The 25,586-nt window shown below is 34.1% G+C and overlaps 2 protein-coding genes across 2 annotated transcripts; both read left to right on the forward strand.

Moving 5' to 3' along the window:
• Positions 1-4,071: 4,071 nt before the first annotated feature.
• LOC25487003 (pathogenesis-related thaumatin-like protein 3.5) lies at positions 4,072-4,916 on the forward strand. Its single transcript, XM_013608836.3, has 2 exons — positions 4,072-4,156; positions 4,231-4,916. Exons 1-2 carry the CDS (start codon positions 4,090-4,092, stop codon positions 4,914-4,916), a joined length of 753 nt encoding a protein of 250 aa, XP_013464290.2. The 5' UTR covers positions 4,072-4,089.
• Positions 4,917-14,992: 10,076 nt separating this feature from the next.
• On the forward strand, positions 14,993-17,375 carry LOC120578388 (G-type lectin S-receptor-like serine/threonine-protein kinase LECRK3). The gene has a single exon (XM_039831075.1). It carries the CDS (start codon positions 14,993-14,995, stop codon positions 17,354-17,356), a length of 2,364 nt encoding a protein of 787 aa, XP_039687009.1. The 3' UTR covers positions 17,357-17,375.
• Positions 17,376-25,586: the final 8,211 nt, after the last annotated feature.

The raw sequence follows: 25,586 nt of genomic DNA on the forward strand, positions 1-25,586 counted from the left end.
TCCTCTTTTGTATATTTCTCTATCAAGACTTTGATAGTACAATGTGTCTTCTTCTGACCACGTGTAGAAACCAACAAAGAACTTAAAGGACAAAGAGAATGAACAGTTTACAATCAAAGACTTTGATAGTACAGTGTGACTTTGAATAGTTTTACACATGGATAATAAGGTGTGCTTGCATGTTTACAATCAAAATAATTATATTTCCTTGATCTTCTCAACATAGTGATATTGATCTAAAGAAACTCTCTTTTCTATTTTAGTAAGCTTGATATCAAGAATTATTTTGACTTCGTATAGTTCTTTGTCATCAATGTTGTTGCTAAACAATTATTTACAACATGAATATTTGAACTAAATAATAGCAAGTCGTCTACATAGAAACATATGATCGTGCAAATGTTATTTCCATATTTGTAGTGAATACATTTGTCACTTTCATTACCTTTATACTCATTCGATATCTTTAGGTTGTCAAATTTTCCAGGCCATTGCTTAGGAGTTTATTTTAGACAATACAAAGATTTATCTAACTTACTGATCTTGTTTTTTTGTCCATGAAGCACAAAACCTTCAGGTTGTTCCATATAGGTTTATTCTTCTAGTTCACCATTTAAAGAAGCAGCTTTCACATCCATTTGGAGTACCGTCAAGTTATGAACAACGACTAAAGGGACTAGTACCCTTATGGATATGATTATAACGACTGGTGAGTGAGTGTTGAAGAAGTCTATAATTTTATCTTTGTCTAAAACCTTTGACTACAAGGTGAGTCTTGTATTCATCTCCTGAACCATCAAGTTTTAGTTTCTTGTTTCAAAATCCAAATACAACTGATTCATTTACAATCAAGAGGTAAGTCAACTAAGTGTCATCTTTCGTTAAACTTTAGAGAATCCAATGAAGACAAAGTTTCTTGAAGGTTAGATGGATCATATTCCAATATACAAACCATATAATTAGGTTTATACTCTTTAGTAATTATAACTTTCTTACCTCGCTCAGACGATATTTTCATAACTATTTCTGATTAATGGAATGTGATCATATATAGTGCCCCCACTAACTCTTAATTTTAAAATAGGATATTTTTTTGCCCCCACTAATGTCGTGCTCTCACTAGCGCCCCAACTAGTGCCACCACTATTCTTTATTTAAAGAGGTATTTATTTAGATAGAAATCAACATTGTTTAATTTTATGCTCACTTTAGCATTTAGGTCATAAAAACCTATATGATCTGCTATTTATAACATACCCAATGAACACACATTCACAGGCTCTACTAGTGAGTCTAACTCTCTTGGAGTTCAAAATTACTTGCACCATTGCAAAGCATACAAGAAAACAACTTGATTTTGTTTGAAGCTCTTGCAATTGAAATTGATCATCACTGAAGGCTATTTTTACCTTCTTGTAGTGTACATCAATACTCTTTGTTATCTCTCTTAAAGATAACTTATTCTTCTTCTTCCTTCTCTTCCGTTTGATTCTCAAACATTCAAACTTCTCACAAATTGTAAACAAATCTCATCTAGCTTTAAGGGTACCAAAGTGTTAGTTTGAGCTGAGTTTGTAAAAGTCTAAGTGGTTAACTTAGCAACAAGGTGCAAGCCTGCTGAGGCTTAGAGAATACAGAGTTGTAAGTGTTCATGTGAACACAGATTGTAAGGTGCAGGATTTGAGAGGTTATCTCAAGCATCATAGTGGAAACTCTCACAAGATTGTGAGGAGTGGACTAACCCACATTGGGGGAACCACTATAAATTTATGTGTGTTGATTCTCTCTTCCCTATACTCTTTACTTACTCCAAACACAAACACACACAAACACATTTACTTTGTTAAATTGTTTTTGCACTCAGACATCAGAACGTTCTGAAGTTTATTATTAACTTAACCATTCCAAATTTCAACTTGAGAATTACTTTTTAAGTTACAGGATAATTCAAACCCCCATTCCTTATGACTACTTTATCTAATTCAGGAACACCCCAGAGATCGACCCCCCAGCCTCGCTAACCAAAATAGTGGAAGAATGTCGGCCATCAAAAGAAGAGGATCTACCAAAATCAACCTTTACTGCCAGCAGCAAAATACAAAACCTCCGTCAACAAAGGAACACAACCATAAACACAACAAATAACAAGACGCAACATTCACACATATCCTACACGAACAACCCGAAAAAAAAAAAAAAAAAAAAAGCTTAATTGCACTTTTGGCCCCCTATCTTTCTAAAAGTTGCGATTTTGGCCCCTAACTAATTAAAATACAAAACAACCCCCTATAAAAGCGCTATATAAGTCCATTTTTGTAGTAGTGTATGTATTGTGTCTTTGGCAGTTTTGGCCCCCAAGGTCACTTTTGCCTTAGTCTTCACTGACATGGTACCCACAATGGTCGACACATGGCACCTCACTTAAGGGATATGGGTGCCACGTCAGCGAAGACTAAGTCAAAAGTGACCTTGGGGGCCAAAACTGCCAAAGATTCAATACATAGGGGGCTGTTTTGTATTTTAATTAGTTAGAGGGCCAAAATCACAACTTTTAAAAAGATAGGAGACCAAAAGTGCAATTAAATCTAAAAAATATCTCAAACGGGGTGCAATTTCCAACCATATATATATATATATATAGGGGCTGCTAACTTACACTCACCCCAAAGCAGTAAGGTGCAAGTTAGCAAACTACTACACCTACTTTGTATTTTAGTAAAACACCCTTTTGTCGCTATTAATATTTATTTTAAATAAAAGGACAGTTTTTTAATTAGTTTAAGGAAATAATTGCTTTTCCTAGTTATCCATCGGAATTTACTTGAGAGTTCCATTATTTCCAATTAATTTCAATGCATGTTAGGAATAAAAAGAGTAACATTTAATTTCAATGCATTGCAAGCGTTATAAATCACATATATTTAAAGAAAAACCTCACAGCATCAACTAGTAACAAAACCTCTAAAAAAAACTAGTAACAAAATGAATTTTTTAGTAGTGTTGTAACTTTTTTGGTAGTGTCACGCTTTTTAAATCCAATGCATGATAAAAAAAAAAAATTGTTACTTTCTTTGAGTATGTATATAGGCTTCACAAAACAAAAGTGTGACACTACCAAAAAAATCATTTTTGTTACTAGTTTATTTTTTTTGAGAGGTTTTGTTACTAGTTAATGTTGTGAGGTTTTTCCTATAAATAAAAAATCATGTGATGCACGCTTGCAATGCATTGAAATTAAATGTCACTCTTTTTATTCCCAACTTGCATTGAAATTAATTGGAAGTAATGGAACTCCCCCGTAAATTCAGCCGGATAATTAGGAAAAGCAATTATGTCCTTAAGTTAAATACAAAACTGTCCTTAAACTAATTTACTCTCTTACACATATCAATATATTATTTTGATCTTATATAATATTATTTATCTTTATATATTAATAAAAAATACGTTAAAAATTTGTTATATCAATAATACACATTTTTAAATAGATTATTTATTATAGAACGAAGGGACTATATAGATATAGATATCTAAAGGTGAATTGAGCAACTTGCCGCATTAAACCCCAACGACTCCCATGAAATGGAGTAAATGGGAGCCGTAACCATGTGATCGCCTAGACAAGACTAATTAAAAGCCACGTTAACTGGGCCATCCCCTGTAAATATCCAGCAAAGATTAACATAACCTAGTTAATTCAAGAGAAAACCATTGGGGATGAACAATTGATCCCAAATAAGTGGAAAGGAACATTTTGTAATAGTTATTTAAAGGGTCTTTGTTAATCGTGTGTCTCTGAAACACTTTTTAAGAATCTTAAATTTATAAAATATTTTTTAAAAAATTCAAATATTACAAATTCCAACACATTGATTACACTCTTTCAAAATAAAATAAAAAAATATTGATTATACAAATTTTCATAAAAACTTACTATTAAAAGTGCTTAAAAGTGTCCCAGGACACTCGTTAACATTTCACTTATTTAAATAACACACTTCCTTAAAAAAAAAAAAAATTAAATAACGCACCTCATTTTATTTTCATTCCACCAACCTTTGTTCTCTTCAATACACATACAATTTCCTAATGGTGCAACTTCAACAACCTTTGCTTTTCTTTTTGTTCTTCCTCATACTTCATCTATATGCAACAGGTAGCATCATCGAACTGTATCACGAAAAAATAATACACATTCAATGAGTAATTAAGTTACAATTATTTTTGCAGGGGTGATTTCAGCAAATTTTACTATAGTTAACAAATGTAACTACACTGTATGGCCAGCTTCAACTCTAAGTGGAAGCGGTTTCGTTTTAAAACCGGGTGAGACTTCCACAATCACTATACCCGCCAAATGGGATGGTTTTGTCTGGGGCCGGACACTCTGCACGACAGATTCAACCACTGGGGGCTTCTCTTGCATCACTGGTGATTGTGGCACGGGAAAAGTTAAATGTGAAGGCCGCGGATCCCCACCTGCTACACTGGCGAAATTCAGATTGAACGGTCCAAACAATCAAGATTTTTATGACATCAGCATTTTAGACGGTTACAACATTCCAATGGAGGTAGTTCCCTCCACTGGAAAGTGTAACAACACGAGTTGTCCCGTGGATCTAAACACGGGGTGTCCAACGAAGTTGAAGGTGACACAAAATGGAACAGTTGTGGCATGTAAAAGTTCTTGTTGGGGAAATTGTAACGAGACAAGTGCAGATGTTAATGTTAAGATATTCAAGACGGCGTGCCCTCAAGCCTATATTTTAACGAATGATGTCAAGACGTTTTCCTGTTCGCATACTGATTACCAAGTGGTCTTTTGTCCGGCCTCCGGTAACGTCAGGTTAGAAAATACTCTCATATCTTTTACGCTTAAGAAGGAAATAAAATACTTCAAAAATCAGTTCAATTGATAATTGTAGTGGATTTCAAGGTGAGAGCAATGCATTTTTGTTTTTAAGCATCAAACTATTTCATTGAAATTGGTATTTGATAGAATCAAATCCGAGATCTTAATAGTTAATAGCCGCGCACTAAAGCCTCAAATCAACAATACTACACTAACCCAAGTGATAAGGTGAGCGATTAATTAATGGCCTATTTGATTGTGTTTTTATTTTGAGTTTTTAAAACTTTTTTGTAAATCAAATGTTAAAAACTATCTTTAAGAAAATAAAATAAAATAGAAACATGTTTGGTACGATGCTTTTAGATTTGTTTTAAAGAAGTGAAAATAAAAAACTTTTTGTAAACTTTTCAAAGTATTTTTATAATGAACTTTTTATGAATATAATAATAATTTGTAACTATCGTTCAATTTAAATCTTGAATTTTTTAAAATAATACAATAATTCCTAAGCTCTGTTTGGATTCATGGTACATAACGGAGCGAAGTGGAATAAAACGAAATGTAATGGAGTGGAACAGACCGTGTGCGACAAAGTGGACATAATTTCCCAACTTATCTCCTCTCCATCAAGCTCCAATCATTCATCATCCTTCAATTGTGCTCAAACCATGCTTCTTGATCTCTTTTCATGCTCAAAGACTTGGTCTTACATCCTTTTTGATCCTGAGATTAAAACAAACAACTTGTAGTAAAATAGTTCTAAAAACAAACTAAAGCAAACAAAATTTTACTAAAGTAAACACTTAAAAACAACTTAATTATTATTGACTTATCAACTGAGCGATGGACGAAATTGGCAAGTACACCAAATCATAACAAGTATTAAAGTAGTAAGTTTATGGTTCTCCACATGGATTGTTGTTCAACTCGTTAATTAATAAAACTTATTAAAATTAAATTAGAAAAGAGATGTAGAAGAGATTTTCAGGGTTTAATTGCCATGTTTAATGCAAGCTTAGGTTTGTGCGATTCATATGTGTAACGATGATTAGGAAATCCTTAAATCCCCTCTTTCTTCTTTGTTGGATTAATTCAAACTACCTATTGATTAAGACCCGAGAATTACATAAACAATTGATTACTATAGAAAGAATATTCCTGCAGATGTCAGATTATTCAAAACATCAATAACTCAGTTATGAAAGCCATGAACATGTTCTTTGACGGCAACATCTCGTGTAACTCCTAAACTATCATGTAAAGGAATTATACTTCATGAGATATCTACCCCTAATACCCAATGGGTCCCTAATGAATTAAAGACACTTGAGCAAAAGTCATAGGTAATGATTTAGTTAAAGCGTAAGAGTTTGTTTATGAACCCTAACCTTATTTGTAAAAGATTGAAACTACGTAAAACATGAAAAGTCAATATAATTCAAATCATAATTAACTTGGTAAAACAATAGTTATGTGGTTTCTACTTTTGATTTAAGAAACTAGTTTCTAAACTCCATTAAATCTTATGGTAACATGTACTACAAGTTAACCTAATTAAAAATGTGGCGTTCCCAAAATAGGAGAACAGAAAACCATAGGTTTCATACCAGATTTATGTACACCTACCCCAAACTTCACCTTGTGTTGTTTTCCTAACGTGCAATTATCACAGAAATATAATTTGTTCAATTTTTCATTCCCTAGCAAACCTTGTTTAGTTAGCTCAACCAAACCCCTCTCATTAACATGACTTAACCTGAAATGCCATAGTTTAGTTATGTCCAAAGTGTCTACACTAGCAACCGATGCATGAGCTATAACAGTGGAACCTTCTAAAATATATAACCTTGTATTTTATACTCTTTAGCTATAACTAATACACCATGATAAATTCTCATCATACCACGTTCAATTCTAGTACAATATCCTAGACCATCAAATATGCTTATAGATATTAAATTTCTCTCAAGTTCGGAAATATACCTCACATTCTTCAAAAGGAAATCACGGTCATCAAACATTTTGAGACGGATAGTACCCATACCTTGAATTTTGCAAGCCTTATTATTACCAAGGCGAACAACTCCACCTTCTTTCAGCTGTAATGTTTCAAAGTACTCATTTCTCGGACAGATGTGATAAGAGCAACCAGAGTCCAAGACCTAGCCCTTTTCAGGTTCCCAACTTGTCACAGTTAGTGCTCCAACACTCTCATAACCTTCGTCTTCACTTGCAATCTGAACGGATGAACTACCACTTCCATTTCCTTCCCTCTCAGGACAATCATTCTTGAAGTGACCTAGATTGTGACAAATAAAAAATTTGTACTTTGTTTTATTACCACCACCCCTCGACCTATACTTTGACCTAGAATTCTTGTCTTTCCCATTTCCTCTATTTTCACTTCTCCCCCTCGAGACATTCAAGCCTTCTTCACTATCATCAACCTTCAACTCCTTTAATTTGGTTAGCTCTTTGGTTCTCAAAACCACTTGGACATCCTCCAAAGTGCTAGTGCCCTCTTTGCCATAAAGCATTGTATCCTTGAAATTATCAAAGGACCTAGGTAAAACACACAGTAGGGGGTAAGGATTTATCCTCATCTTCCATATTTACATCTATGTTCTCCAAATCATCAATAATCTTATTGAACTCCGTCAGTTATTCCATTATAGGTTTTGACTCCACCATTCGGTAAAAGTAGAATTGTTGTTTCAGACATTGTCTATGTGACAAGGACTTGGTCATGTACAATGAATCAAGTTTATTCCACATAGAAACAACAGTAGTCTCTCATGTTACCTCTCTCAACACCTTATCCCCAAGACACAGAATGATGGCACTGATCGCTTTATCATTCATCTCAATCTTCTTAGTAGGTGTTAGATGCACTGGCATATGTGCTTCTCCCTTCAATGCTTCAAGACACTTTTGTTGAATTAAAATTTCCCTCTGATGTAATATTTTTACATGTCATAAAACTATTTACACGTAAGTATAATATGATCGTTTCCGCAGGGAGTTGCGTATTTCATAAGCATTTTCACAATATTTATCACATTAAGTGTTTGGGTATAAATTGTTTGTTTGTGTAAAACTATTTTTCTATTTGACATAAAAGTAAAATGAGAAGAGATAGGGCTATTTCGCTTGGGGTCAGAGACATCAACCAAGCGTAATAGCTGCAATCTCTCGATCAAATAACGGATTCTAGCTTTTCAAACGATATTATCACAATCACTCGACAATATCATTCGTGTCCAAATGATATCGTTATTTCTAAGAGATTGTTTAAATGTCTATTTCCCAAACATTTAAACAATCACAAAGTTGATTGGATCATTTAATCGACGATTTCCCAACCGATTAAATGACCCAAAAGCATTAAATTCTAGATTAAATGTAATTATCAAATATTAACATCTATGTCTAGAGTGATAACTTAAGATAGATTGTTATTCTATTTCTTAAACCCAAAAGTATTTGTCAATATCATTTTGAATCTCAATAAAGCATTACACAAGAATAACAACAATATTAAATAAATAAGCTAGAACTATATATTAAAAGATCAAGAAATTACATAATAGCTTGTTTGAATACCTCAAAACCCACAAGGGTAGATGTAGCTACATATGTCTATGATAGCATTGCAAAGGATGAAGAAAAGATGAAGATTCAATGCCTAGATCCATGATGTCTTAACAAATCTTGAGTTGAATCTACTCCTAACTACCTTGCTTTGTGTTTCTCTCTCTAGAAATGCCCTAACCTCTCTCTAAAAACCAGAAAATGTGTCTAATAAAATAGTAAGTAGTCGTTGGAAAGAGAAGAGAAAAATATTTATATGGGCCACTTCTGCGAAATTTCGCTAATAGCCAAATATTTCGCTATTAGCAAAATGTATGAAATCTGCCTCTATCCCTTATCCACTTGACTTTCCTGAAGTTCGCTGATGGTGAAATCCTTCTGATGCAATTTCGCTAATGGAGAAATATTCGCTAATGGCAAAATTAGGCCTTCTGCTTCTAAACTTCGCCCACAACTTCGCTGATGGCGAAACCTTTCTGGAACTTCGCCAACATTTCCCTAATGGCGAAAATCTTGTGAACTTGGTACAATTTTATCCTTGCTTGCATTTTCCTGCACAAAAAGGGTTGAGTAAGGAATGTAAAGCATAAATGACATTATTGCACATAATTGAAGCTTTTCCATCGATAACTTGTAAAACAAATCACCAAAATGCCCAACCTAACACACGAATTAGATAACTTTTGAGCACTTATCACCCTCATCTTTACCTTCCACAACCTGAAGTCATTACTACCGGTAAACTTCTAAATATCTCACTTTGAATCCATGATACTTGGTTATTGATTTGACCCTTGCCCCGCCATGGGCGCCAATTGTTGTGAATTCATTGTGAAAACCACACCAATAAAAAAAACTTGATGCGTAGAGCAAATCAAATCAAGCGAGTGACAAAATAATTCAAGCAAAAATAAACAGCAAGGGATAAAGGACGAAGGAGAACACAAGAAATTGTTTACCCAGTTTGGTCTAATGATGACCTACTCTAGGGGAGAGAGAAGCTCTCTGTTCCACTATAATTGGCATTTCTTTACAAAGAGGTAGCCGAGGGTTACAAGAATCAGTCTTCAAACCTAATTCTACCCAAAGTCCCAATATCTTTCCGTGACCAAGAGACTCAATCCTAATAGTGTTTTGTTCAAGGTGAATCAAAACAATCCCTGTTGTGAATTCGATGAAAATCACACCAATAAAACACTTGATGTGTGGAGCAAGTGATAATCAAGCAACCAAAACAAAGTGTATGGAACAATTATAAACACAAACCAAAAGTAGAAAACAGGGAGAGAAAGAAAGAGAGAACACAAAAGAATTTGTTTATCTAGTTCGATCCAAATTGACCTAGTCTAGGTAGAGAGAAGCCCTCCGTTTCACTATAATGATGAGTAACTTTAAAAAAGAGATATCAATGGGTTACAAGAATAAGTCTCCCACCTAATTATACCTGAAGCCCCAAACTCTTCCCGTAACCAAGAGACTCAATCCTAATAGTGTTTGCCAAGGTGAATCCACCCTCAAATCCTAGTTTTTGTTGCCAAGAGACAAGCTCTATACAAACCTGTCGCGTCATTTTTCGGAGATCAAGGCTATTTGATTAGCGTTTGACTCACTAAGTATTTCACGACTGTACATTTAATTTTTTTTCAAAAGAAAGTGGAAAAAGGTTCAAATACCATATTTTTAAAGATTAAGGGTTCGGGGGTTGGTTATATTTAGGGAAGGTATTAGCACCCTAAATATTCGTAGTACTCTACGATAACCTCTTGATTTTATTTAACTTTTTGTGCTTAAACTTACTTGCTTTTAAAGAGATGAAAATAAAATTGAATGATGAGTTAAAAAGAAAAATAAAATTGATTTTAGTTGATTTGGAAGGACAAGTCCTTTGCCTACGTACCCGTGAGAGATCAAAACCATGTAGTTCATGGTAGAAATTGACGTTTGATTGTTTTGTGTTTTTTATTAGTTTTGAAAAAGGTTTTAAAATGAAAAGCCAAGTGGCAAATAAGCTGGTTTGTATTTTTTAAGTTAAAAGAAAAATGACTCAAAGTAGGATTAAAAATGATTTGAAATTTGATTAAGAAAGAAAAATAAAAATAACGATGACTTGATTAAAAATTAAGGTTTATTATGAAAATATTTTTGTTATTTAAATGTTTTTGTTGTTTTGGAATAATAAATGAAAATTAAACTAACGGAACAATAAAAATAAAAGCGTGTGGATTTTTGTAGTGAAGTTGGATCACCACAAAATTCCTAGTCTAATTTTTTTGCATTTTTTAGATATATAAAGTGGTAAAGAATTAAAACACACACACACTTTTTTTTCATTTATATTGTACATTGGCTTAGTTACATGCTAAATCTTGCAATAAAAATAAATGATGAAAATTAAAAAAATGCATGATGATATAATAAACATAAAGTAAAAAAGTAAAATGTAAAAGAACAAATAAAAATGCAAGAGAAATTAAAAATGCATGAAAGAAATAAAAATAAAATGCAGAGGGGGTCAGCAAGAAATAAAGGGGGTGCAGGAATTAAAAAGAAACTGAATTGGGCCTAAACACATGCAGGGGCGTTGGCCCGGTTCGGTTCATAGAGTGAACCGATTTAATTAAATAAAACCGGTTCAAGGAGGAATATAAATAGGGGTTTGCTGGTTTTATTTTCACTTTGCAAACACTCTTTCTCTCTCTTCTCTTGTTTGAGAGCAACGCTATTTTCTCTCTCTTTATCTTCTTTTTAAAACGATGGAGGAGGGTGGTAGCTGGAAAGAAATTCGATGCGGTGGCCGGCGAGTCATCGCGGCGGCGCCTCCACGCCGGAGTTAAAAAAACTCATTTTCTTTGGTAAAATTTTCGATTTCAAACCTCCTTCTCCTCCTCTTTCTATTTTTTTTTATTAAGAATTCAAAAAAAAAGGTACGATTAAGCCTAGATCTAGGAATTAGCGAAAACTACCTTTCTTTTCAAAATCGTTTCAGGTTGTTTTGTGGTGAGTTTTTGGTCGGTTTTTGGATCGGCGAGATTCTTGGCTTGTATAAGAACAACCTATCTCTGCTTGAACATTCTGATTTTTGAGCAACATTCTGATCTAACTTTCTGACCTCAGAGCACAAGTTAAATACCAAGGAATTAATCAAAGTTCATTAATTCTCTAATCATATTGGTTTATTATCTTTAAAATTAGGGTTAATAAGCCTTTACCCCCTGTAATATAGGTCCTTTTGGTTTTGGCCCCTGTAAAAAAAAAATTCGATTGGTCGTTGTAAAATTTTTTTGTTTTGGAAAACCCCGTAGACCACCTGACTGTGCATTTTTGCTGATGTGGCATGTTGTGTCACCTTTTTTGGATGACGTGGCACGCTGACTGTTTAATTTTTTTATGGGGTACACGTGGCATTAATGATTATTTAAAAAAAAATTCTTAAAAAATTTAAAAAAACGAAAAAAATATTATAAAAAAATGAAATAAATTCTAGAAAAATAAAAATATTAATAAAAATGATTAAAAAAACGAAACTAATTATGGAAAAATTAATAAAAATCTGGTAAATTAAAAATAATGAAAAAATCTAGAAAATTTATTAAAAAAAATTCTGGAATAATTTAAAAAATCTGGTAAAATGAAAAAAATATAGAAAATTTAATAAAATAAAATCTGAAAAAATTAATATATTTCAAAAAATTCATATTTCCATATTATTTTCAATAGAGAAAAATTAAAAAAAATTCATATTTTTTTTTTCAAAATTAAGAAGATTTTTTTTATAAAAAAATAAAAAATTCAGCAACTTAACATATTTCAAAATTTTTGAATCTAATAAGAATAGAATTAAAAATGAAAGTTCAGATTTTTCTTTCGAAATTAAAAAGTTTGTTTTTTTATTTTTTATACAGAAAATCAAAATATTGGAAAGTATATTCATAATTAAAAAAACATAACATTAGATCATGAAGAATAGAATTTCGATATATATTATTTTTTTTATAGAATTTCGATTCATTTTTATAATTTTAATTTAATTTAGATTTTTTTTAATAATTTTTTGAAAATTTCGATATATATTAATTTTTTTATTTTTCCAGATTTTTTTATTAAATTTTCTAGATTTTACTAGAATTTTAAAATTTTAAAATTTTCCAGATTTTTTTCATTTTTATTTATTTTTCCATAATTATTTTCGTTTTTTAATCATTTTTATAAATATTTTTCCTCCTTTTTTAATAAAATTTTGTTGTGTGTGGCGGCATACGACGGAGGTATCTCGGGGTGCCAACCTAGTTGGGATGTCGATGACGTATCCTAATGCCTGCCTTCACTCCTTGCTTATCAAATAAAAAATTATTAATATTTTTATTTTTCCAGAATTTATTATATTTTTTATAATATTTTTTTGTTTTTTTGAAAAAAAAATTTAAATTTTTAAAAAAAATCATAAATGCCACTTGTACCCCATAAAAAAATAAAAATAATTATACAGTCAGCGCGCCACGTCATCCGAAAAAGGTGACGCAGTATGCCACATCAGCAAAAATGCACAGTCAGCTGGTCTAGTGAGGTTTTCCAAAGTAAAAAAAATTTACAAGGTCCGAATCCAAATTTTTTTTTTTTACAGGGTGCAAAACCAAAAGTGACCTATATTACAGGGGGATAAAGGCCTATTAACCCTTAAAATTAATTAGGGATTTTGCCTCAACAACTTTTGCATCTGATACAAGGTTTATATTTATAGTAAAAGTAACCCTTAAAATTTGGAACAAATCTGCACTGAAAATATGTTTCTATTTTCGCCATCGGCGTCCCATCGTACCACATTACGATTCCATCGTGACACGATTTTTTCAGTGACTTGCTTGAGGAACTTCTTCAACAATCGTGGCACGTTGCTTCTGAATCGTGGCACGTTGCTTCTGAATCGAGGCACGATTTCTCCAGAACCTGATTTTAAGTTAACTTTCATAATTCTCCACCTTGACTTCAAATCAGTGATGATGTCAATTTAACCATCAATCACTTTGCTTCCCTCTCCAACCTTCATCTATTCTTCAATGAAGTTAATCAAGTCCAAACAATGCTTGAACCTTGATCTTGGTAATGATTTGGTGAACATCTCTGCTGGATTTTCTTTCAATGCCACTTTCTCCATGCTTGACTCAGGTGTAAAACATCTTCAACTGGCTCATGGTAATCATGTGCATTATCATCAGTTACATACTCATCATCTACCTTTACATCTCTCCCATCAACAAAAGTTCCAGTGGGAGGTCTAGCCACAAAATCAATCTAACTTCCAGCGCCAAGTTTGTGTTTATAATCTTTATCAAAATATTCAATGGTTTGGACTCCTCATCTCTTGGAATGTGAATACACACCCTGCACCCAACACTCTCAAATAACCATAAGAGACATTTTTCTCTGACTGTACTCTGTCTGAAACATCACCATCAAGTCAAGTGGAATATAATGAGAAAGGTTGATCAAATCCACTGCAGTCTTCATTGCATGCTCTCTTTAACCACTGACATTACCAACTTCCATTTGGAGCGAAATTAGTAAATTTCACAACAACAAAAAAAAATCTCAATTATTAGGCAAGGAACTGAGCAACAATAAGGCTTTTAACTCATCATACAATTTCTTATCAGCAGTTGTCTGCTGATTCCCATTGGTCAGAAACACACTAATATGCTTTGCCTTTGAGACACCATCTATTTATTTCATGCTAACCAACTTTCAAATCAAACATACTTCTTCATTATCAGGTTCCAACACTATCAAACACATGTAACTCTTATATTTGTTTCTAGCACTTCTCAATATCCTCTTTGAAACGTATACGTAGCCAATGTCCCAATGATATGACCCTTCAGTGCAGTGTACCGAATGAGATAGTAGATGCTCATGTTCACCTTGTTTGTTCCCATCCATCCCTAACCACCGTATCCACTTCCAACTCAACTAGCCAACTATTTTCAAAGCGAAACTAGTGCTTCGTATACTCATACATTCTGTGCTTAGAAGGATCGGAGAGTGGTATAATGCTCCCAAGTCCTATCATTAGATTCCTCAGCGAACAATATGGAAACATCCTCATCAAAAAATGAGTAACTAAAACCCTATAAAGTCTTTCTTCAACCACATGATACGAACCCAATCGTCTAGACCAAGTGTATGCATGGCCTTGCATCAAGACATCAGTAAGGTCACAGTGTGGTGTGGAGAGAGAATCGGTTAATGTTTAATTAAGAAATTTATTACATATTATAGAAACTACTCTTTCCGTCCCAAATTATAAGTAAAAAAAATTGTCTCAAAATTATAAGTCGCTTTACAATATCAATGAAGTATTAATGTTATTTTTCATATTATTTTCTTAACTATTTATTACTCTCTTTTTTCAATTCTTTAACCTAGGAAATAATTTTGGATAAAATAAATTACCATAAAAAATTATGAGTTTTTAACAAAATGGTTCTTGATTTTAAAATTTTAGCCATTGATAAAAGATCAATTGAATCATCAAATACAAGTACTGATAGATAAATGAATTATTATTGTATTATATGCAGCTTAAAATCATTGGATCAAGGGGTGAGTGTCAGTGTTGGTGAGTCACTTACAGCTGGCAATGGGACAACCCGATGGCTCTCTCCTTCAAGAGATTTTGCATTTGGGTTTTACCAACTTCCTAATGCACTTTTCTTGCTAGCTATTTGGTATGACAAGATACAAAATGATGCCATCATTTGGTATGCAAATGGAGACAACCCTGCACCCAAGGGATCAAGATTGGTATTAAATGATTTTCAAGGTTTGGTTCTCACCAACCCTCAAGGTTTAGAGTTATGGAGATCAGATTTCACATCAGGTAAAATTTCTAATGGTCTAATGGATGATGATGGAAACTTTCATTTGCGAGACAAAAATAATGCGACAATATGGGACAGTTTCAGTCATCCTACGGATACATTAGTTCCTAATCAAGTAATGGAGTTAAATGGGAATCTTTTTTCACGGCAAGGAGCGTTAAACTTCTCACACGGAAGGTTCAAATTTCATCTACAAGAGGATGGAAATCTTGTACTTAACGTTATAAATCTGCCAAGCAACTATAGTTATGATCCTTACTACACATCTGGCACAAGTGATGATGAGAATCAAACAAATGCTGGCCAACGTTTGATATTTGACAAATCAGGTTTCTTATACATAGAGAAAATAGGAGGGAATAACTTTTCTATTTTCAACCAGAATGTGAGATTCTCAACTGATGAGTTCTACTACAAAGCAACAATTAATTATGATGGAGTTTTCACCATATCAGTTTACCCTAAAGATCCAAAAAGAGGACAAAGTTGGGTCATTGCAAAGACTATACCAGAAAACATATGCTTGTACTATACATCCATATATGGTGAAGGTGTATGTGGGTTTAATAGTATGTGCACCATTACAAATGACCAAAGGCCAAATTGTACCTGCCCAGACGAATATTCTCCGATTGATTCAAATAACATGTATGCTGGTTGCATACCAAATTTTCAAGTTATCTGTCAAGCAGGTGGGAATTTGAGTTCACAAGATAATCTATATACAATGAAGGAGTTACCAAATACTGATTGGCCTGGATCTGATTATGAAAAAATATCTCCATCTAATTTACAAGAATGTAAGGAATCATGTTTGCAAGATTGCTTATGTGTTTTGGTTCATTTTGACCAAGTCCGAAGTTCCTGCTGGAAAAAGAAGCTCCCACTATCTTATGGTAGAAATGATCCGGCGGTAAATGGTATTTCAATCATGAAATTGATGAAAAGTGATCATTTGTCCTCCTTCTCAAAAGTGAAGAAAGATCATGATACTTTGGTCATTGTGATTTCAGTTCTTTTGGGAAGCTCTATATTTGTCATTTTAACATTGCTCGGGGTGATATTTTTTGGGTTCCCCTACAACCGGAAGAAGATCAAAAGTGGTAGAAACAACGAAAGTTTTGTTGACAATAACTTGCGAAGGTTTAGCTTCAAGGAAATTGTTGAAGCAACAAGAAACTTTAAAGAAGAATTAGGAAGAGGGTCTTGTAGCATCGTCTACAAAGGAACAATAGAGATTATGATCAATGTGGCAGTTAAGAAACTAGATAAGTTGATTCAAGATAGTGATAAGGAATTTAAGACTGAAATGAGTGTGATAGCCCAAACCCTTCATAGGAATCTTGTTCGTCTTCTTGGATACTGCAATGAGGGACAACATCGGATTTTGGTATACGAGTTCATGAGTAATGGTACTTTAGCGAGCTTTCTTTTCACCCCATTAAAACCAGATTGGAACCAACGAGTCCACATTATCCTGGGGATTGCAAGAGGTCTTGTTTACTTGCATGAGGGATGTTGCACCCAAATCATCCATTGTGATATAAAGCCACAAAATATACTTCTAGATGATCAATACAATGCAAGGATTTCAGATTTTGGATTATCAAAGCTATTGTTGATTAATCAAAGCCACACTGAAACTGGAATTAGAGGAACCAAAGGGTATGTTGCACCAGATTGGTTTAGGAGTGCACCAATCACTGCAAAGGTTGATACTTATAGTTTTGGTGTATTGTTGTTAGAGATCATTTGTTGTAGGAAAAATGTAGAGAAAGAAATTTTCACTGAAGAACAAGGGATTTTAACTGATTGGGCTTATGATTGCTATAAGACTAAAAGACTTGACGGTCTTCTAGAAAATGATAATGAGGCTGGCAATGACATGATGTGCTTGGAAAAGTTTGTGATGATTGCTATTTGGTGCATTCAAGAAGATCCTTCTCTTAGGCCAACAATGAAGAATGTTTTACTGATGTTAGAAGGAATTGTTGAAGTTGCAGTTCCCCCAAGTCCCTATCTATATGGATCTAATTAGTATTAGTTTCTTTTCATGGGATTTTAGCATTGTTTTCTGATTTTATTTTGCTAATGCCATTGAAAATTTAGCTTTTATTCATATTTATTTTTCATATAACTTAGAAATGAAATTGGTTGTATTTATTAACAATGAAAAGTTTATTGTATGGTACATGCACAACAACAATTAGAACCTATGTTTTGCTTTCCTCTGTACACTTAAAAAATAAGGTTCCTATTGATCCAAAGTCCAAACAAATATTACATAGTGAAAATGTCAAAACTAGATAAACTCTATTTAGAAAGTTAGTAAATATGAAAAAACATGTCTGTCATAGGGAACTAGTTGTCATGCTCCAATGGTCAGAAGCTTCCTTCCTAATTGCGATGTTCAGAAGATTTTCCGACAGCTTCATTTCCTAAAGTGACATTTTCATCAGCAAAAGGTGTATTCAAAACTATATCAAACATATACCATATTCTGAATATAAAGCAAAAATTTGAGCTTTTTTAGCTCATCTTCTGTATTTCACAAATAGGAAATAGTCGGCAAGATATTTAGACAGAGTGGCACTTTAGTTATCCCAAAAATATATGGCAAACAAATATATTATTTCCTTCCTAATTAGTAAAGGATAAAATTATGCTATCCCTAAGTGAAAATTGCATGATGTTAGGAAGGAGAGATTTTGAGCAGAGGATCTCAACAATTTGGTAATTGGTACGCGACGAGTGTATTGATGATTTGGAAATTTAAAAAAAAAAAAAAAAAGGTTTTCAAAATACAACATGGGATTTGGAAATCAGCATTAAAATTAGTAGCACAAATTGATGAATTCTGCATTTTGGCGCAAGATGCTGTCATGGTGCAGCAGTAGCTGCATTTATCAGTTGGATAGAAGCTGTAACAGTTTCATACATGTTGCTGCAACATATATGGGGAGATGACTTGTAAATCTTGTACAAAAAGATCCATAAATCTATTTCACATATTGACTAGACACTGGATATGCTACTTAGAAAAATTAATTCCATAGAGTTGGTGACTTCTCATTATAAAACATTCTTAGTAATAGAGGAACACATATTGATAAATGATTATGGTGGAAAAGTGCATTTAAAAATAATTTGAAATACCAACGACGACGGATTCTTCACTTAATCAAAAAAAAAAAAGCTTAATCATTGTTCTCAAGATCGTGAGAACAATTAGTTACATTGGTGTTACTTCTACCTAAACAAAGGGAAGCGGATATGAGTTACATTTTGATACGTAGTTCACATTATCTTTTTCAACCATTCTCTCTTCCCCCGTGTCTCTCTGACCAAACTCTTCTTCAAACAAATCGATTTGCGAAGCTATACAAGCATCAATATTCATAAACACAACCATGCATTAACCATATTACCCTTCGATGTTGCAGCAATGAAGGCACGAGCGCGCAACCAGAAGTGAATATTAGATGCAACTTGTTCTGTTTTAGCATGGTGTAATAAACTTTTGTTTTCGAAACCATGATTTTACCTTCTTTTTTACTAAAAATGATGGAGTCTATCTCCTTTTTTTTCTTTCTTTATTGAAGCATGGTGGAGTCTATTTTGAACCTTGTTGTTGAGGTTCATATCATGGTAACTTTTTTCTACAAAGACAGAACTTAAAATTTTGCTTTGACTTCTAAATTGAGTCTGTTGTAATTTTGCTATTGTTTTTAGGAAAAATCCTATAACTAGTGTTAAATAAAAAATATATTACTTTTGACTTTCTTGGCTAATGCATAGGGACACTATAGTGAAGTTTTGTTTGAGAATTGTTGTTCCCACGTATAGTTTGGCTGTGCCACACGAGTAAAATACGCAAATACCCTTCGATAGTAAACTGCCGAAGTTTGTTGGAAACCGGCGGCAGTTAACTGCCGAGGAAAACCTCGGTAGTTAACTGCCGAGGAAATCTGAACTTAAACAGATGGCAGAACCAGAACCTCCCATTTCCAAAAAACCTCCAAAATTCTCAATTTCTCTCCAATCTTCACCAAATCCATTTTCACGAATTGCAAGCAAATCAAGTGCACATTATCACAAGTAAGTTGTGTCAATCATTTGAATGTTAATGTTAATTTGTTTAGGTTGATTTTTTTAAAAAAATTAGAGTAGTTTGTATGTGGTTAGGGTTGATTTTAAAATTGACAATTTGATGATTGCATGTGTAGTTTAGAAATTGATAATTGAATGTAGTTGTTGCCTATGTTGTTTAAATCATAATGTGGGTTTGAATGGTGGCAAATGAACACAATTTGAATATGTTTTATACTTTGCACACAAAGTGTTTGATAAAATGTCTCAATGACAATTTTATTGATTATTTAGTTAGTTTAGTTATGGAAATGATAGAAATGATGTTAATTATAGTTTGGTTAAGTGTATTTTGATTTTTTAGTTAGTTTAGGTTACGAGAATTATGATGGACACAAATGATTTAGTTGTATAGAAATGATTAAGTGTATGTTAATTATTGAATGATGTTTAGGTTATTATGAAAATGATGGACATAAATTTTATTGTAATGATGATTATATTAAATGATTTTAGGTTATGGAAATGATGTTCATTGTTGTAGTTTTAATGAGTTTAATTTTGTTTATGTTTAGTTTAGGTTTAATGTGTTTGATTAGGTTATGGAAATGATGTTTATTTTATTTTATTTTTTGTAGATATGGCCGATCAGGACCCCATTGATCCATCTAAGATTATTGGTGGTAGGCGTGCGATGACCCAGAGCCACCGGAGGGAGAGGCAGAGCGGCCACATCCCAAAGAGGGGTAGAGGTCGGAGGGGAGATGGCTCAGGAAGCTCTCAGGCTACACAGCCTGAGGAGTCACAGGTTGTTGACCCGTCACAGCCTGTTGACCAGAGTGGGGTGGAGTACCTGAACTATCAGGATGAGGTACAGCATGAAGTGACTGATGGTGGATATGATCAAGATCATATACCACAGCAGCAGGATGCAGGAGACGAGAATGACATTGCAGCAGCTGCTGCACCGGAGGTGTTACCTGTGGACCCTCCCTTTCCTGGTGGACCGGCTGACTTGTCTTTGCTCCACTCTTATAGCGATCATGTGGCGTTGCCACTCTGGTATAATTCAAATAATGTAAGTGTATTTTTTTTAAATGTTTTTTTTTATGTTAAAATATTTTCTTTAATTTAAATCTGTGTTTGTTTAATTATTATATCCTGATTTATATATGTTTTTTTTTAATTATATTTTTTATATTTAATTATTTTCTTTAAATGTGTGTTTGTTTAATTATTATATACACTTTTATATGTGTTTTTTTTTAATTCTATTTTTTATGTTTAATTGTTTTCTTTATATGTGTTTTTGTTTAAACCATATTTATTTTTCTATTATTTCAGGTTCGTAAGCTTAGCGTGCTTAAACCGATTAATCATGGGGCCAAGATTCTCACTCTCGGACGCCCTAACGGGAATGAGAATTGGTTTTGGGATCCGCTTAAGTAGAGCGGGCTACATGATTTGGTTTACTTTGGGTACTCCACCGTGCCTCATGCCCTGCTGATGACTTTATGCGAGAGGTGGCATCTTGAGACCAGCACCTTTCACATGCCCATGGGGGAGATGACTGTGACATTGGATGATGTCGCATGTCTCACGCATCTTCCTATTGAGGGGCGGATGTTGGGTCATGGGAAGAAGATGTCGAGGCATGAGGGAGCGGCACTGCTTATGAGGTATCTGGGTGTGTCGCAGCATGAGGCTGAAAAGATTTGCAGCCAGGAGTACGGTGGGTACATTAGCTACCCGAGGTTGAGGGACCTGTATACCACGTACCTTGGTAGGGCCAACTTATTGGCTGGTACGGAGGAGCTTGAGGAGCTGGCGAGGGTTAGGACTTACTGCGTCCAGTGTTACCTTCTGTACTTGGTCGGATGCTTGTTGTTTGGCAATAGAAGCAACAAGCGCATCGAGTTGATATATTTGACGACCATGGAGGACGGCTACGCAGGGATGCGTAATTATTCCTAGGGAGGTATGACTCTCGCCTACCTATACGGCGAGTTGGCTGATGCATGTAGGCCTGGAGACAGAGCTCTTGTGGGGAGCGTGACACTGCTTACTGTAAGAAAACTTAAATTTTATATTTATGTTAACTTTATTTTTTTATTAACTTTTATTTTTTTGTTATATTTTTCCCTGCGTAATAATTTATAAATGTTATTTGTTTGGTTTGGGCAGACATGGTTTTTGGCGTATTTTCCAGGGTTTTACAGTGTTGATCCCAACACTGACTACGTGGAAAACTATCCGGTTGCAGCGAGGTGGAAGCTCTAGAAGGGTCATGGGGAGGGGATCACGTATCGGTCACTGCTTGATCGTATACAGTTAGATGATGTATGTTGGAGGCCGTACGAGGAGCACAGAGAGATCCAGGACTTCGAGGAGGTTTTTTGGTATTCTGGGTGGATTATGTGCGGTGTCCGTAGGGTGTACCGTCACTTGCCCGAGAGGGTTTTGAGGTAGTACAGATACGTGCAGACCATCCCCAGACATCCGACTGATGTTAGGGATCTCCCACCGTCTTCCATTGTGCAGGTGTTCGTCGACTTCCGCACTCACACGATTAAGGCGGACGATCGGGGTGAGCAGGTAGGAGAGGATACATGGCGGGCGGCGGATGGCTATGTCATATGGTACACTAGGGTGTCTCACCCTCAGATCTTGCCACCTCTTCCAGGAGATCTTCCGAGACCTGCAAATGAAGAGCAGATCATTGCAGAGCAGTGGGAGCGGTATGAGGCGAGAAGCTCGCCTGACACCTATGACATGGTTAGTGGCGCTGTTGCCTACGTTGATGCGCAGTTAGGCCAGGAGGAGGTCATGAGCATGACCCCTCAGCAGTGGTTTGAGGCCATGACCCATATGAGGGAGCAGATCGCGCCGATTTTGACAAAGGGAGGCGAGCCCAGAGGCCGAGGAGGAGGCACCATCAGCAGGATTAGGACCAGTAGTAGTATTTTCCTTTTTAGGACTTATTTTTTAGTTTTAGTCTTTTGATGACATTGATTTGTATATTTCTATATTTCTACTTTTATGACATTATTTTTAATTTCATGGGCTCGTTTTACTTTGTTTAATGTACAAAAATGTTGGTTTGATTTAAGTTGTGCATTTGCACCAATATTTATTTGTTATTTGAACCGTTATGATGAATTTTAAAAGTTTGTGTAAAGATAGGGCTTTCAAAATAATTTAGAATGATTTTGAAATGTTTTTTAGAATGATGAAGATTTCCTCGACAGTTAACTACCGAGGTTTTCTTCGGTAGTTAACTGCCGAAATTTTGAAAAATCCGGCTGCAGTTAACTGCTGAGGATCTTCTGCACTACAAAATCTGGCAGAATCTCCTCTCATCCATTATTCATCTTATCTTCCAAATAATTTCTTCAAATTTCTCTCAAAATCTGTCTAAAAAACACAACCAAATCCAACTAACTTTATTCAACAAAATCACAAGTAAGTAATTATAATGCTATTGACTTACATTTTAGTTGTTATAAATGTTATTATTTTTTAGTTTTTGAGTACATTTATTATTTTTTAGTAGATTTACATGTTATAATTGATTTTTAGGGTATATGTTAGTTGATTAATGTTGTTAAAATATTTGCATGATGTTTATGTTATATGATTAATTTTTTTTATTTTAGTAAGAGTATATGATTTATAATTTTAGGGTTATTTTTATGAATTTTAGAGTCTATGTATAATGTGCACATCAAGTGTTCGATGAAATGTTTGAATGAGTTTTTCATTGATTGTTTTTAGTTTCTTATTGTGTAGATTTAAAACAATGGTCGGGTGGATCGACGTTCATGCGCAATTCAACGGCGGAGAACCTCAGAGGTTGAAGGTTCGGTGCCTTGGTGTAACGTTAAGAGGTCTCAAGGATAAACTGACTGAATTCAACCAAGGAGTCAACCCCAGAGACACAAGGATGGTGGAACACGTTTGGTATAAACGTCCAACGCTCGACGACGGGAGAGTATCATTCACTTGGGTGGAATTAACGAACGACGAAAACGTGACGACCATGTCTTGGGATCACAGCATGTTCCAGTGGATCGATATGTGGGTGAAGTTGCTTAGATCAACTGAAGATATCATCAAAAGTTTGATTCCGCCAAAAGATTGTCATTAGTTAGGGTAAGGTGCATTCCAACTACAACAATTGTCTTCCTTTGAATGGGGTAATTCAAACTTGTCAAACAACAGGACTCGAGCATTTCGCGAGCACCTCATGTTTCTCCTTTGAAAATATTAAATTTTTGTTATGCTGGTTTAGATGAAGGTATTAAGTGTCAAGGATTGAACCTCAATTCGGTGGCACTTGAATACCATCATCTAAAGCAAGCCTCACAAAAATTTATTCTTTTCAAAGGGAAAACATGAAGTGCTCGGCGAAATGCTTGAGTCCTGTTGTTTTGCAGGTTTGAATTTATCCCATTCAAAGGTAACACAATTGTTGTGGTTGGAATGCACATTCCAACTGCAACAATTGTCTTACCCTGGATGGGGCAATTCAAACTTGTTAATCGGCAGGACTCCAACATTCGATGAGTGTGCTCGCGATTTTCGGATGTCAAACCATTAATTGATTTGAATCGTCGATCTTTGAACTCTCGATTTTTATTCTTGGGAAGGGAAAAAATGAGTAAAAACCCTTATCGAGACTTTGGATTCGGGGGTTGGTTACGCGAAGGGAAGGTACTAGCATCCTAAGCGTCTATGGTATTCCATAGGAACCTCTTGCTTAAATTATCTTGTGCTAAGTTACTTGTTTATTTGAAAAATTATTGCCTAATGTCTAAGTGAAAGAATGGAGGGAGGAGAAGTATGTTTTTGGTTATTTTTATTTGATTTGGAAGGATAAAAATCCTATGCCTACATACCCTTAAAGAAAGGGATCAAAACCAATGTAGTTCACCTCAAAAATTTCTTTGGTGGGTTAGGTTGGTTTTAAGATTTTTTGAAAATGGTTTTAAGAAGAGAAAGAGGCCTCAAGGCATGAGATAAAAGAAATGAGTGAGGTTGATTGATTTTAAATTTTGGAAACGATTGAAGTTGAATTAAAATTGATTGAGAATTTGATTAAGAAAATAAAGAGAAAAATGTTGCTAAGAAAATGATTTTTTGAATTTTGACATATTTGATTTTTTTTTGTGAAAAATGATTTTTTCTAAACTAACGGTAAAAACTAACGTAACGTCGTAAAAAAAATAACGGAAAGCGGTAAATAAAATGTGGTAGTGTCGGTGTATGTGTCGGTGCTTGTGTTACCTACATTATTACATCAATTCCTAAATACAACCCTAAGGCCTTTATGCCAAAATAAAATGCAAGAAATAAAATTACATCAATTCCCTATTTATACATACTAATCCAATGACAAGATAAAATGATGAGAAAATTAAATATGCATGCTATGATCTAAGACAAAAATTAAATGGTTAGTGATCACAAGAAATATTATGATGAATGAGACATAAGAAATAATAAGCAAGAAATAAAAATAATAAAAAAAAGACATTTAAGATCATCATATAAGAAATAATAAATAATAAGTAAAAAAAAACAAATTAAAAGAAAAAAAATAGGATGGATTTTTAACAATGAGAAAAAAACATTTTTTTGGAATTTTTTCTAAAACATAAAATGTCAAAAAAGAAATAAAAAAAACAGCATTTAAAAAATAGAAACAATAATAAATGAAAATAATAAACAAATGGCTCAGCAGGATTAATTCTGGACCATTGGATTAAATCAATGGTCCAAGTTCAAACCCCTGGATTCATCATAGCCATAGGATCTAAGATCCAACAGTTGGACAAAGCAGAACATGGAACACTGCAAGCAAAGGACATGCGTGTGATTTAACAGAATCATCCCTGACCGTTAGATTAAAAATCAAATAGTCTAGATCTGAAAGTGTACTAAGGAACACCATAAATTGCACATTCATGACCGTTAGATTAAAAAAAGAGAAAAGATCTAAAGGTTTAGAAAGAAAGAGGAAGGAATCAAATGGACCGGTCCGGTTCAGATGAACCAGACCGGTCTGCACATGTTATAAAAGCATAGGACCGGTTTTTTTTTACTCATTCTTCTCCTTCCTCCCTCTCTCTAAAAAAACAAATGCTCTCCCTTCTCTCTAGAACCAAAACCAGCGCCTC

This window comes from Medicago truncatula, chromosome 2, assembly GCF_003473485.1.
Source record: "Medicago truncatula cultivar Jemalong A17 chromosome 2, MtrunA17r5.0-ANR, whole genome shotgun sequence".
In the NCBI taxonomy this organism is placed as follows: domain Eukaryota; kingdom Viridiplantae; phylum Streptophyta; class Magnoliopsida; order Fabales; family Fabaceae; genus Medicago; species Medicago truncatula.

What these genes read in the sequence shown, in the direction of transcription:
- LOC25487003 (XM_013608836.3), top strand. Translation starts at nt 4,090, where the DNA reads ATGGTGCAACTTCAACAACCTTTGCTTTTCTTTTTGTTCTTCCTCATA. An exon ending in ACTTCATCTATATGCAACAG is followed by an intron (nt 4,157 to 4,230) that starts GTAGCATCATCG and finishes TTATTTTTGCAG; the next exon opens with GGGTGATTTCAGCAAATTTT.
- LOC120578388 (XM_039831075.1), top strand. Translation starts at nt 14,993, where the DNA reads ATGAATTATTATTGTATTATATGCAGCTTAAAATCATTGGATCAAGGG.